The 14,755-nt window shown below is 44.2% G+C and overlaps 1 protein-coding gene across 1 annotated transcript in view; it reads right to left on the bottom strand.

The window, feature by feature from the left end:
- The window catches only part of dhx57 (DEAH (Asp-Glu-Ala-Asp/His) box polypeptide 57), a 96,837-nt gene that overhangs the window by 13,442 nt on the left and 68,640 nt on the right, over positions 1-14,755 (bottom strand). The window contains exons 17-23 of the mRNA XM_067989284.1: positions 14,529-14,729; positions 12,235-12,511; positions 11,223-11,318; positions 9,502-9,585; positions 9,261-9,398; positions 5,752-5,826; positions 3,264-3,398 (exon numbers count right to left, since the gene is read on the bottom strand). Of these exons, the coding sequence (XP_067845385.1) occupies positions 3,264-3,398; positions 5,752-5,826; positions 9,261-9,398; positions 9,502-9,585; positions 11,223-11,318; positions 12,235-12,511; positions 14,529-14,729 (1,006 nt within the window). The remainder of the gene's footprint in view (positions 1-3,263; positions 3,399-5,751; positions 5,827-9,260; positions 9,399-9,501; positions 9,586-11,222; positions 11,319-12,234; positions 12,512-14,528; positions 14,730-14,755) is intronic.

Here is a 14,755-nt window from a genome sequence, read left to right as displayed (position 1 = left end):
AGACGAAAGTGACATTGCAACACACTGCCCTGGATAACTTAACAAGAGTCTGCTCACTTTACAACAGACACTTATTGAAGTGTGCAAAGCCAGCTGCTGAAAAGCATCTTGTGATGTAGAATATAAACAGGAGCTGCAATTACACTGCACACTGTTCTGGGATTTTAGAATCCCTGTCAAATTTAGAGTATCGTAGTAATTACTTGTACCTTTACAGTCATGTGAAGAGACTAGAGAAACTGGGATTGTTCTCCTTAGAGCAGAGAAGGTGAAGGGGAGATTTAATAGAGGTGTCCAAAATCATGAAGGGTTTTGAGAAAAGTAGACAGGGCAAAACTGTTTCCCCACTGGCACAAGATCATTGCAAAGGAACCAGAGGGGTGGTGAGGATAAATTCTTGATCGGTGTCCAGGAGAACTTTTTTAGCCAGTACATGACAAGCACAACAAGAGAGGAAGCAATTCTAGATTTAGTCCTGGGAAATGAAGATGGTTAAGTGGGTGAAGTGACAGTGGGTGACCATATTGGCATAGTGACCACAATTCAGTTAGTTTTAGCATTATTGTGGAAAAGGACAGAGTTAAATCAGGAGTAAACGTTTTAGATTGGGGGAAGGCAAATTTTACAGAATTAAGTGGTGATGTGGCAGAAGTGGACTGGACACAACTACATGAGGAGAAATCAGTGGCAAGCCAGTGGGAGGCACTAAAAAGTGAAATTCTACGGGTACATTGCAGACACGTCCCCTCAAAGAAAAAGGGTGGCACTGCCAAATTTAGAACCCCCTGGCTGTCTAGAAGTAAACGGGGCAAGATAAAGCAGAAAAAGAAAGCTTATGACTGTCACAGAAAACTAAATACTGCAGAAATCCCAGAGGAGTATAGAAAGTACAGGGATGACATAAAAAAGGAAATAAGGAAAGCAAAGAGAGGGCATGAAAAAATATCAGCTAGTAAGATTAAAGAAAACTCAAAGATGCTTCATCAGTACATTAAGAACAAGCTAAGGAAAAGGTGGGACCTATCAGGGAAGATAAGGGTAACTTGTGTGAGGAAGCAGAGGATGTGGGCAGGGTTTTAAATGAATATTTTGTCTCCGTATTCACAAAGGAAAGGGATGATCCGGATGTAGTAGTTAAAGAAGAGAGGTGTGAAAATATTGGATAAAGTAAACATTACGAGAGAGGAAGTACGAGAGGGACTGGAATCCTTGAAAGTTGATAAGTCACCAGGGCCGGATGAATTGTTTCCTAGGCTACTGAAGGAAGCCAGGGAGGAAATAGCGGATGCTCTGAGGATCATTTTCCAATCCTCACTAGATACACGGGAGGTACCGGAGGACTGGAAGACTGCAAACGTAGTACCATTGTTTAAAAAGGGTACGAGGGAAAGGCCAAGCAACTATAGGCCGGTCAGTCTTACCTCGGTGGTGGACAAACTATTAGAATCAATATTGGGAGATAGGATAAACTGTCACTTGGAAAGGCATGTCCATCAGGGATAGTCAGCATGGATTTGTTCAGGGAAGGTCATGCCTTACAAATCTGATTGAATTCTTTGAGGAAGTGACAAGGAGGATTGATGAGGGTAGTGCAGTGGATGTTGTCTACATGGATTTTAGTAAGGCTTTTGACAAGGTCCCACATGGCAGACTATTCTGAAATGTAAAAAGCCCATGGGATACAGGGAAATGTGGAGAATTGGATCCAAAATTGGCTCAGTAACAGGAAACAAAGGGTAAAAGTCGATGGATGTCTTTGCGAATGGAAATCCATTTCCAGTGATGTACCACAGGGCTCAGTGTTGGGTCCCTTGTTGTTTGTGGTATATATTAATGATTTGGACTTGAATGTAGGGGGCATGATTGGCAAATTTGCAGATGACACAAAAATTGGCCGTGTAGTTGATAGTGAAGAGGATAGCTGTAGACTCCAAGAAGATATCAACGGGTTGGTGGAATGGGTGGAAAGGTGGCAAATGGAGTTCAACCCGGAGAAGTGTGAGGTAATGCACTTAGGGAGGGCAAACAGTAAAAGGGAATACGCAGTAAACGGGAATATATTGAAAGGGGTAGAGGAAGTGAGAGACCTTGGAGTGCTTGTGCACAGGTCCCTGAAGGTGGCAGTACAGGTAGATAAGGTTGTGAAGAAGGCAGACGGAATGCTCTCTGTTATTAGCCGAGGTATAGAATACAAAAGCAGGGATGTAATAATGGAACTGTATAAAACGCTGGTAAGGCCACAGCTGGAGTATTGTGCACAGTTCTGGTCACCACATTACAGGAAGGACCTAATTGCTCTGGAGAGAGTGCAGTGAAGATTTACAAGAATGTTGCCAGGGCTTGAAAATTGCAGCTACGAGGAGAGATTGGATAGGCTGGGGTTGTTTCTCTTGGAGCAGAGGCGGCTGAGGGGAGACTTGATTGAGGTGTACAAAATTATGAGGGGCCTAGATAGAGTAGACAGGAAGTACCTGTTTCCCCTAGCGGAGAGTTCAAGAACTAGAGGACATAGATTTAAGCTGATTGGCGGAAGGATTAGAGGGGACATGAGGAAAAACTTTTTTACCCAGAGGGTGGTGGGTGTATGGAACTTGCTGCCCGAATTGGTGGTAGAGGCAGGGACCCTCAACTCTTTTAAAAAGTACCAGGACCTGCACCTAAATTGCTGTAAGCTGCAGGGCTACAGACTGGGTGCTGGAAGGTGGGATTAGAATGGGCACCTGGTTGTTCTTCGAGCCAGCGCGGACACGATGGGCTGAATGACTCCCTTCTGTGCTGTATCTTTTCTATGGTTCTATGGTTCTATTTTTTTTTACGCACCAAGTTATGATGATCTGGAATGCACTGCCTGAAAGGGTGGTGGAAGCAGATTCAATAGTAACTTTCAAGAGGGAATTGGATATATATTGGAAAAGAAAAAATTTGCAGGGCTATGGAGAAAGAGCAGGAGGGGAGTGGGATTAATTGGATTGCTGTTTCAAAGAGCTGGCCCAGGAACAAAGGGCTGAATGGCTTCCTTCTGTGCTGATTCCATTGAGTAGAGTTGTATGGAATGATACAAAAACTGATTCAAATAATGCCATGTTCATTTGGCTAACATCAAACTGCTCAGACAGATGATGAGACAGTTACTAACACAGGAGGGCGTTAACAGAACATAAAATCTCCCTTGCCTGATGAATCCACACCAGAGGACAGAGCATGGGTCTGCTTCTGCTGGCTCTCACACGACCCTTCATTGGACAAAAACCATAAACACTGACCTGATAGTTCACTGAGGAGGGGTGAATGTGGACATTCCCATCGTTCCTTGTGATGAAGTGTAGCTCTTCTGGTTTTGGTGGCACTTTTACTGCACCAGACATGGTTTGCGTGTACTTACTCTGAGGAGCGGTCACCTGGGTACAAAAAAAGTAAAAACTTTCACATTGCTCTGTATTATTGACGTGTTTCCACCCACCCACTCCCTTTCTCTAATTTTCTCCCGTCCCCTATGAGGGCACTGACTCCTGTTGGAGAACAATTCTAAAGGTCTTATTTTCTCTTCAGATACATCACAGAACAGTAACCTTAACTATCTCGATTCTGCCACTCTCCCATCGGTTGACTTGCCCTCTGATTTTTATTTTCACTTTCTGAGAAGGAACATCTTTAAATAACTCTTAAGTGGCCATCAGTAAACCTGAGAACCAGCTCATGTTGAAAACTTACCTTCAATATTATACACATTAAATGACGTTATATGTGTCAAAAGTAATCGATTCTATTAACGAAGGTAGACAATTAATAATAATAATACCCTTTCTTGTTTTATTTCTGTTACCTCTCCATACTATTCCTTATGGAGTGGTGGGGGGGGTGGGCAGAAGCAGAGAGATGATCTGTTCCTGCCAATAGGAGCAACTGAGTGGACAAGTGCAGTGCACTGAAGGTTCAACACAAATTTATGAGTACTGTGGTCAGTTCTGGTCTCCATATTACAAAAAGGATATAGAGACATTGGAGAAGGTGCTAAAAAGATTTACAAGGACAGGTTGGGGCTCTTTTCTCTAGAAAAGACTGAATAGGCTGGGGCTCTTTTCTCTAAGACGTGACCTAATAGAGGTCTTTAAAATTATGAAGGGGTTCGATAGGGTAGATAGGTAGAGAAAATGTTTCCACTTATGGAGGAGTCCAAAACTATGGTCCATAAATATAAGATAGTCACCAATAAATTCAATAAGGAATTCAGGATAAACTTCTTTGCTCAGAGTGGTGAGAATGTGCAATTTGCTACCACATGGAGTACTTGAGGCGAATAGTATAGACTATTTAAGGGGAAGTTAGATAACTGCATGAGGGAGAAAGGAATAGAAGGATATGGTGATAGGATGAGATGAAGCAAGGTGGGAGGAGGCATGTGTGGAGCATAAACACTGGCTTAGACCAGTTGGGCTAAATGGCCTGTGCCTGTGCTGTAAATAATACGTAATAGCCATTGAGCAATAGAATGCACGTAAGCACTTGCAATTCTCCACACAACAGTTATCAATTTCCACCTTGCCATCATGAAGAAGTGCAGAATGGAGGCCAGACCCTTTCCCTTAACCAGGGAGTGGGGGAAATAAAACCAGTCACCCTAAGCAACTCTTGCAAATCTCCTAGTGGCCAGCTATAGAACAGCAGAGGTTTGGGACTCAAGACAGCTGCTTTTCCCCCTATGTTGCCGATCAAACTCGATTAGCTTTTGTGAAGGATGATGTGTAGTAGAAGCAGCTAGCAGCAAGTTACAAGGGAGAGGGAGAGGATTGGGAGGTTTACCGTTTTGCAATGTATCTGAAGAGAAAACAAATTGCCACACACAATAATAAAGTTCAACTGCTCATTTCACTGCCTGTATGGCCGAGGGTTTGATCGTTTATAACAGGTTTAAGGGCACCCAACATCTGTTGAGACTTGTATCAGTTCTTGTCTGTGCTGTAAATTGAGGAGTCCCTATGCGAAAGCCAGACGCTCCATTCATCTAAATGTAGGAGGCACATTGGACCGTCAGCTTTCCAGGAACAGGAGGAAGCCATTCAGCCCCTTGGCGGATCTGAATCTCAATTCCATTTATCAGCCTTTGCTCCATATGCTTTGATACCCTTATCCAATTAAAACCTATGTATCTCAGTCCTGAAATCTCCAATTGTCCCAGCATCCACAGCCTTTTGGGGACAAAGTTCCAGATTTCCAACAAACCTTTGTGTGGAAAAGTGCTTCCTGATTTCACTTCTGAACGGCCTAGCTCTAATTTTAAGATTATGCCCCCTTGTTCTGGATTCATCCACCAGAGAAAATAGTTTCTCTGTATCTACCCTATCAAATCCTTTTAACATTTTAAAAACCTTGATCAGATCACCCCTCAAACTCCAAAACTCAAGGGAATACAATTCAAGTTTATGCAACTTGTCCTCATTATTTAACCCTTTTAGCCCCGGTATCATTCTGGTGAATCTGCGCTGTACCCCTTCAAAGGCCAATATATCCTTCCTGAGGTGCGGTGCCCAAAACTGATGCAGTTCCCCAGAAGTGGTCTGACCAAGGTGCTGGACAACTGAAGCACAACTTCCTCCATTGAGATAAAGGCCAACATCCCATTAGCCCTTTTTGATTGCTTTTTGTACCTGTCTACTGGCTTTTAATGATTACAATTTTAATGACAAAATTCAAACTTTACCCAATCACATCAGAGTCAAAATACAAGTTAAATTAAAAGAATTCCGAACTGACCTGGACTACGTTTGGGTAAAGGGCAGCACACAATATTGCTGAAACTAACTTCATGTTTTCTGCATTAGAGTTGGCCTAGAAGAGAAGATTAAAACGACAAAACAGCTGGTCATAACCAGATTACTAAAATAAGCAGTAACAAAAAAAACCTGAAAATCAAAATCAGGATACATACAGTATGTATTGAAGTCAATGGGAATCAGGGGGAAAACTCTCCAGTGGCTGGAGTCATACCTAGCAAAAAGGAAGATGGTAGTGGTTGTTGGAGGCCAATCATCTCAGCCCCAGGGCATTGCTGCAGGAGTTCCTCAGGGCAGTGTCCTAGGCCCAACCATCTTCAGCTGCTTCATCAATGACCTTTCCTCCATCATAAGGTCAGAAACGGGGATGTTTGCTGATGATTGCACAGTGTTCAGTTCCATTCGCAACCCCTCAGATAATGAAGCAGTCCGAGCCCGCATGCAGCAAGACCTGGACAACATCCAGGCTTGGGCTCATAAGTGGCAAGTAACATTCGCGCCAGACAAGTGCCAGGCAATGACCATCTCCAACAAGAGAGGGTCTAACCACCTCCCCTTGACATTCAACGGCATTACCATCACCGAATCCCCCACCATCAACATCTTGGGGGTCACCATTGACCAGAAACTTAACTGGACCAGCCATATAAATACTGTGGTTACAAGCGCAGGTCAGAGGCTGGGTATTCTGCAGCGAGTGACTCACCTCCTGACTCCACAAAGCCTTTCCACCATCTACAAGGCACAAGTCAGGAGTGTGATGGAATACTCTCCACTTGCCTGGATGAGCGCAGCTCCAACAACACTCAAGAAGCTCGACACCATCCAGGACAAAGCAGCCCGCTTGATTGGCACCCCATCCACCATCCTAAACATTCACTCCCTTCACCACCGGCGCTCTGTGGCTGCAGTGTGTACCATCCACAGAATGCACTGCAGCAACTCGCCAAGGTTTCTTCGACAACACCTCCCAAACCCGCGACCTCTACTACCTCGAAGGACAAGAGCAGAGGCACATGGGAACAACACTATCTGCACGTTCCCCTCCAAGTCACACACCATCCCGACTTGGAACTATATCGCCGTTCCTTCATCGTCACTGGGTCAAAATCCTGGAACTCCCTTCCTAACAGCACTGTGGGAGAACCTTCACCACACGGACTGCAGCGGTTCAAGAAGGCGGCTCACCACCACCTTCTCAAGGGCAATTAGGGATGGGCAATAAATGCCGGCCTCGCCAGCGACGCCCACATCCCATGAACGAATAAAAAAAGTCAGTAACATTGATGACGTAACAGAAATATAGACATAATGCTGTAGACTCAAGATTTTAAACTACTGATGAAATAAACGTTCAACATTTACTTTCCAAAAATAAAATCCACAACTGTAGCTTATAATCAGTCCTCACATGCACTGAAAAACAGTAGAAGCTTTTCTATTTTTCTCCTCTCATCCCTTTTCTACTAATGGTGGCAACTCCCATTGGGACGGCTCCACTGGTGACTCTCCTCGGTTCCTGGCCCAAATAACTATTCTTCTTGGTGAACCTGCTCGATGACCTTGACCACTGACACGTGGGATCCGTAGACGCCCACTTCCAGCAGTGGTCAGTGGAAAGCGATAAGGAAAATGAGGCTCTCTTGTTCCCCCCCACCCCTCTCTCCCCCCCTCCAAAACTTCCTCAGTTTGGGGCCATTAATGTTGCCCTGGCTGGGTCAGTGAAACCTAGAGCGTACTTCCGACTTTCCTGTTTGGTATGGCTCAGTGCCACGCCACACGGTTCATTATCTACTGAGCCACTAGCAGGAGGGAGAGGAGGGGGTGGCACCAGAAGCTTAACCTATTGTTTTCATATTTTTCTCTCTTGGAACAAACACATTGAGGAAATTCTGTAACTTAGTCCAAGGGAAGGAAATGTCTGAAATCTTCTCCCTATAATTAACAACAGCCGCCCCCAATAAAAGGAAACAGTTAGCAAATAAAAAAATCATTCTTTTTGTCAAACTGCTGCAATAATGCTGATGTTCTGTGCCCTATAAAAAGGAGAATACTGCCTCAATTTACTCGTCTCACAAATGGTTTCACCCCATATGTTTGTTTCTTGTACCCATAATGCGGACGCTCTACGAAACTCAATATTTTGCCCATCATACATATTTCTGAAAACAAAAAGATAAATATAATGACTATTACAGTGGAACCTTCATAATCCACACATTCCACACCGTTGTTATCTGCCTATCTAATACTGACTATGTGCCAGTACTTTCACGGGACAAAGCTTCGTGAGAGAAACTGCTTCAGTGCACAGTTTCTGCTGTTTATGTTTCATCATTTTTTTGGGGGAATAAAAGTACTGTTTCCTTTAGTTATCCGTATTGGTCTTGTCTTTATTCTTGTGCCTAGAATATTGCCGTACAATTTGCATAACATGAAAACTTAGGGATTCTCGATTCTTCACCAATTTCTATTATCCACAGGTCGGAAGGGGGACAGGTCCTTTCTGTTATGGTATACAATACATGATCCACTGTAGATTTATTTTAATTTTTTTTGGGGGGGGGGGGTGCGTGGGGAGAGAAATGGGACTCCTAGTGTTTTTCTTTCCTCCCTCCCCTTTTGTTGAGCTCTAGTTGCCACACACTAATCTCGGGTGAGCAGCAGATGCGACGACCCGCTCCCAAAGCTTCTGTCGCTCTCAAATGGACCATTAGAAGGTACACAGGAGCAGCCCAGAGCAACCATCTCTTTTAATTTTCCCTCCCTCTCCTTTTGTAGAGGACTATCTGGCCTCTGCTTACTGCTTTCCCATAGTGGTACAGTGGAGACTCAGCGAGTAGGGGATCTATGCCCGACCACTTCCTGGCTTAGCACATTGGGTGCCAATGCACTGCACTACCATTCTCCCATCCTGATTTTGTGCAGTACATTTTGTGCAGTTTGAAAGACGACTGCCCTACCTTGCCCTAAGGAGCATGCACTGCCCAAACCCAGTGCCCACAGACTTCATTTCCTTTCCTTCTCCCCTCCCACACTCCCCAATTCCTGGCAGGGAACTGTCAGCTTGTATTACTACAGAATTGTGTCACCCCCTCAATGTACGTACCCAAGCAGCCTGCCGTATACCATGTAGGAACATAGGAACAGGAGTAGGCCATTCAGCCTCTTGAGTCTGCTCCGCCATTCAATTTGATTATGGCTGATCTGCACCTCAACTCCATTTAACCACCTGTGTTCCATATCCCTTAATACTCTTTCCTAACAAAAAGCTATCAATCTCAGTTTTTACATTTTCAATTGACCTAGCCTCAACAGCTTTTTGGGGGAAGAGAGTTCCAGATTTCCACTCCCCTTTGTGTGAAGACGTGCTTCCTGACATCACCCCTTCACGGCCTGCCTCTAATTTTAAGATTATGCATTTTACCATGAATCTGCATTATACCATGAATCAAGAAAGCATACAAAAGAAACCGCTTTTCTTTTAACCTCTTGGCCAGTAGCCTCGACAATTCCATCCCCTCCTCGTGAGGACATCTTCTCAATGTATCTGGCTCTCAGTCCTTCCTTCACAAACCCAATATCAGACAACAGCTCTGCAAACTGCCTCTTCATGCTGGAAATCTCCTACAATGGGGAGAATCACAATAGAAAATAAGAAGAATTACTATGACCTGTGCTGCGTTCACTACATTCTTAAGTGTCAGAAGAGCTAAAAAGGGTTATCTACCTGTAGTATTCTTCCAGATAAGAAATTTTGCCTGCAGTAATTATATCCTGCTTGAGAGCTCTCCTTTACAGCAACACTCCACCCCTAGATGGGTAATTTAAATTTTTAAAAGTTAATACTTTGTAAAAAAAAACATACACATAACACTTGCACCACACAAGCACCAGGAAATGACCACCTCCAGCAAGAAAAGGCACAGACACCTCCCCATGACTTTCAGTGGAATCATTATTGCAGAGTCCCCCAGCATCAGCATCCTAGGGGTCACCACAGACCAGAAGCTGAACTTCATTACCTATATCAACAACATGGCTACAGGAGCAGGGGCAATGGCTGGTGGCTCACCTCCTGATGCATCTCCACCATCTACAAGGCTCAAGTCAGGAGTGTGACGGAATACTCACCACAGGCCTGGATGGACGCAGCCACACCAACCCTCAAGTAGCTCGATACCATCCAGGACAGAGCAGTTCATTTGATTGGTATCCCTGCCACTGAACTCAGTATTGACCCCCTCCGCCATCAGCACATTATGATTGTGGTATTTGCGATTTACACGATGGTAGAAACTCACCAAACATACTTCAACAGCCCACGACCTCCACCGCCAAAAGGGACATGAGCAGCAAGATCATAGGATTACCATCACCTCCCAGTTCCCCTCCAAGTCACGCACCATTTTGATTTGGACGTATATCGCACTTCCTTCATCACCACTGGGCCCAAATCCTGGGGATCCCTACCTAAAACCACCGTGGGAGCACCATCAGCTCAAGGAGAAGACCCATCACCACCACCATCTCAGGTGGCAATGAAATGCGGCTTTTCCTGAGTCGTTTACATCCCCAAGAACAAATTTTAAAAAAATTGCCAACCTATGTTGGGGAGTGGTATGATAGTGGTACATAAATGTTAAGAGTTACTGCAGTTTCTAATCCTTCCTCTGTCCCTCAGAGGAAATGCCACACATCCACTTGGCACCTCGCAACTATCGTGAACTCACTACGAAGGGAACTATCTCGACATCAAATGCATCAATGCACAAGAGGCTGTGCAAAATAAATAAATCGATATTGAATGTGGAGTCCACTGGCATTCCAAAGAAGCAGCAGGAGGTGGGTTTGAGTTTCTAATCCCCAGTGTCCTTTCATAGAATCATACAGCAGAGAAGGCGGCCATTCGGCCCATCATGCCTGTGCTTTGAAAGAGCTATCCAATTAGTCCCACTCCTTCCCCATAGCCGTGAAACATGGTTTCAAGTACATATCCAATTCCCTTTTGAAAGTTAAAGGGGAGGTGCTGAACAAAAGGCCAGATTCTTTGCCACAGGGAAAGAGAGAGAGAGAGAGAGAGAGAAAATCTGTGGCCAGTTACGACAGGACTCACCAGGTGTTCTGGTACACCTGGTGAGTCAAGATTTTCCAGGAGGGCAGAATATCAAAGAAAAAAATTAAAGGCCGTAAGTGATCCATTAGAAACGAATCTTTGCTCTTTATTGTTCACTCCGATAAATGCAAAATCTGATTTGCAAAGGAGCTCCGTCATTGGTAGAAATGAGCAATGCTGAGGACAATGGGAAAGTGGAGTTGAGGTCAAAAACCAGCCATGATCTTATTGAATGGCGGAACAGGCTCAAGGGGCCATATGGCCTACTCCTGCTCCTATTGCTTATGTTTCTATGTTTCAATGCAGCAGGAATGCTCAGCAGACTGCGGTCTTACCTTGTAGGCCTGGAAAAGAGCAAGATAGTCGCTGTGAGCCACTGCAAATTCCAGCTTCTTCTTGTTGGCTTCTTCTCTCTTATCCCATGGAGAAACCTTTCGACAGCACAAACCATTTTATTTAGTTGCAAGAGTTAGTGTTTTTTTTTCTTGGTTATACTAGAGGTTTAACACTTTATTTGCTTACTGCTATGAGGAAATTGCAGTTAAAACAAAAAACCCTGAAGAATCATTCCGAGATCGATCCACTCACTCATCCACTATCTCTCTATACAGATTGTGCGTGCTCCAATTAGGTGTCGCATTGGGTCAAAGCCCCACTCCAGGGACTTGAGCACAAAATCTAGGCTGACGCTCTAGTGCAGTACTGAGGGAGTGCTGCACTGCCTGAGGTGCTGTCTTTCGGATGAGACATTAAACCGAGGCCCCATCTGCCCTCACAGGTGGACGTCAAAGGTCCCTCTACACTATTTCGAAGAAGAGCTGGGGGAGTCCTCCTTGGTGTCCTAGCTAATATTTATCCCTCAACCAAACACCTAAAAAAAGATAGTCTGGTCATTATCACATTGCTGTTTGTGGGACCTTGCTATGCACAAATTGGCTGCCAGATTTCCTACATTATAATAGTGACTACACTTCAAAAAGTATTTCATTGGTTATAAAGCTCTTTGGGATGTCCTGAGGTCATGAAAAGCACTGTATATATGCAAGTCTTTCTTTTTTTCTGGTCAAGTCCTTAGCCACCTAAACTCCTGTTTTGCCTTTGAATATAATTTTCTGACTGTGTAAGATGTTACATTCTCGTTTTTTTTTTAAATTGTGCACCCAACCCCTCAGGGCTTATAATTATGAGTCAGTTACATCACAGTGATACATAAATAGGATTAATGTAGAATAACTGATGTATTAAACCATGAAAATACTACTGTATATCAAAACACATCACTAGAAGATATTGTTGAACTGTTTTTCACAGGTGTGAGCATGAGTCTGAAGGATTGATTTTACTTACAAAGGGGGATTTAAAGGACAAGCTAGCTGCAATGGTCAGAGCAGGATCAAGGCAACGGAAGATGGCGCCAAACAACATTAGTTTTCCAATGCGGACATCCACTGGCAAAAAGGCTAAGTGATACCCCAATGGAGTGAGTGTTTCATCTGGTGTGAGGGCCCCCAGGTCTTGCAACCGATTCTTAGCTGCTTTCAAACCTTCTTCCATGGGTAGTTCAACCAGCCGTGAAAAAACAGACTCCAAATCATGATCTGCAAATATGTCCAAAATTTTGATCCTAGACAAAAGAGAAAAAATATAATTCACAAATTCAACTTTTCTTTTAAAACGATTTTTCCCAAACACTTTGTAATTTTCCACAATTAATGGTAACAGAAATATTATCCAGAATATAACTGCAAAGCTACTTCAAAGGCTGCAGTCATAAACGATATCTTAGTTCAGTGGGGGAAAAACATTGAGCTTAAATACATCCCAGCAAACTGAGAGGGGTTACGTTCAAGACTGAATACTGCCCAATAATAATCGGATGGAAATGAGCAGATAAATGATTTTGTCGATGCAGTTTTCTTGAGCACGATATCCATTACCATCTCCCTTCAGCATTCTCTCCGCACTGCGTACCTCTGCCAGACTTCAGTGCAGTATCGATGGAGTGCTGTATTGATGGAGATGCCATCTTTCAGATGAGATGTTTACCTGAGGTCCCGTCTGCCCTCTCAGGTAGACGTAAAAGATCCCACGGCAGTATTTCGAAGAACAGCAGGGGAGTTCTCTCTGGTGACCTGGCCAATATTTATCCTTCAACCAACATCACTAAAACAGATGATTTGGTCATTATCTCATTGCTATTTGTGGGACCTTGCTGTGCGCAAATCAGCTGCCGCGTTTTCTACATTACAATAGTGACTACATGTCAAAGGTACTTTGTTGGCTGTAAAGTGATTTTGGACGTCCTGAGGTCGTGAAAGGCGCTATAAATATGTGAGTCTTTCTTTCTTTCCTATGAGAAAGCAGGCTCCACACCCACGATGACAGTGCTCCCATCTCTATGTTATCCCCATTATTAATAGCATTCACATTTATGGAAATACACTTCTGAGATCACCTGTTCTGCTAGATTGCCAGTAATGAATAAAACTGATAATTATGCTTTAGCACCCCACTCATACTGCTGTGGCAGGTGGGTCCAGTTCAATTTGACACCTCTGACCAGCTCCTTCCTGGGCATATTGAGTCTCTTACTCAACTTGTGTTTCACTGAGTATCTCTCACTCCCGTGCACGTCACTGTCTCATTTGATGCTGTAGAATTGTGACTCACTCAGAATAGAACATTTTCTACGACACAAGAATAGGCTGGATAAACTCCAGCACCTTATAGAATCTTACAGCACAGGAGGCCATTCGGCCCATTGTGCCATGCCCTTTTGAATGTTACTATTAAATCTGCTTCCACCCCCTTTCAGGCAGCGCGTTCCAGATCATAACAACTTGCTGCGTAAAAAAAAAAATTCTCATCGCTCCCCTGGTTCTTTTGCCAATTATCTTAAATCTGTGTCCTCTGGTTACAGACTGTGCTGCCAGTGGAATCAGTTTCTCCCTATCTACTCTTAGCATCAAACAAGCAGTGTGCCGCATTGAAGCTCGGAGGGTCTCAATGAAAGAGACAGGTCTAGTTTGAGACCGCCCAAATTCAGTTTCTGCTGGGACCTACGTAGGCAGCAGAAACTGTACATGCTATGTATCCGCCGGGCTCAGTTGGTAGCACTCTCGCCTCTGAGTCAGAACGTTGTGGGTTCAAGTCCCACTGCAGGGACATGAACACAAAATCTAGACTGACACTCCAGTGCAGTACTGAGGGAGTGCTGCACTGTCTTTCTGATGAGACGTTAAACCAAGGCTCCGTCTGTCCTCTCAGGTGGATGTCAAAAATCCCATGGCACTATTTCAAAGAAGAGCAGGGACGTTCTCCTGGCCAATATTTATCCCTCAATCAACATCACTAAAAATAAACAGATGATCTGATCATTATCACATTGTTTGTGGGACCTCGCTGTGTGCTAATTGGCTTCCGTGTTTCCTACATTACAACAGTGACTACACTTCACGCGTACGACATTGTAAAGTGCTTCGGGACGTCCTGAGGTCATGAAAGACGCTATAGAAATGCAAGTTCTTTCTTTTTAACCCACTACAATTTTTATTCATTGGAATCAACTATTTTTTTCTTTTTTAAGTAGTTATTTTAGTGAACACGTAATCGTTGGGACTCCATGAATAATTCTCCCCAACCTTAGACAAAGCTGTTCCAGTGGCACCCTCTTGATCTCGGGCAGCTGCAGCTCCTGAAGGTGGTGACGGTAGCAGTGGCTGGTAAACAGGTGGAAGCAGATCCCCGAGGCCACACGCCCAGCTCGACCCTTCCTCTGCTGGGCGTTTGCTCGCGATACCCAGGTATCCTCTAGGCTCTCCATCCCCTTGCATGGGTCATACCTGCAGGTCAACAAAAACGTGTCAGA

This window comes from Heptranchias perlo, chromosome 8 (genome assembly GCF_035084215.1).
Source record: "Heptranchias perlo isolate sHepPer1 chromosome 8, sHepPer1.hap1, whole genome shotgun sequence".
Taxonomy (NCBI): Eukaryota; Metazoa; Chordata; class Chondrichthyes; order Hexanchiformes; family Hexanchidae; genus Heptranchias; species Heptranchias perlo.
The sequence above is the reverse complement of the archived record's forward strand: the minus strand, read 5'-3'. Positions and strand labels throughout refer to the sequence as shown.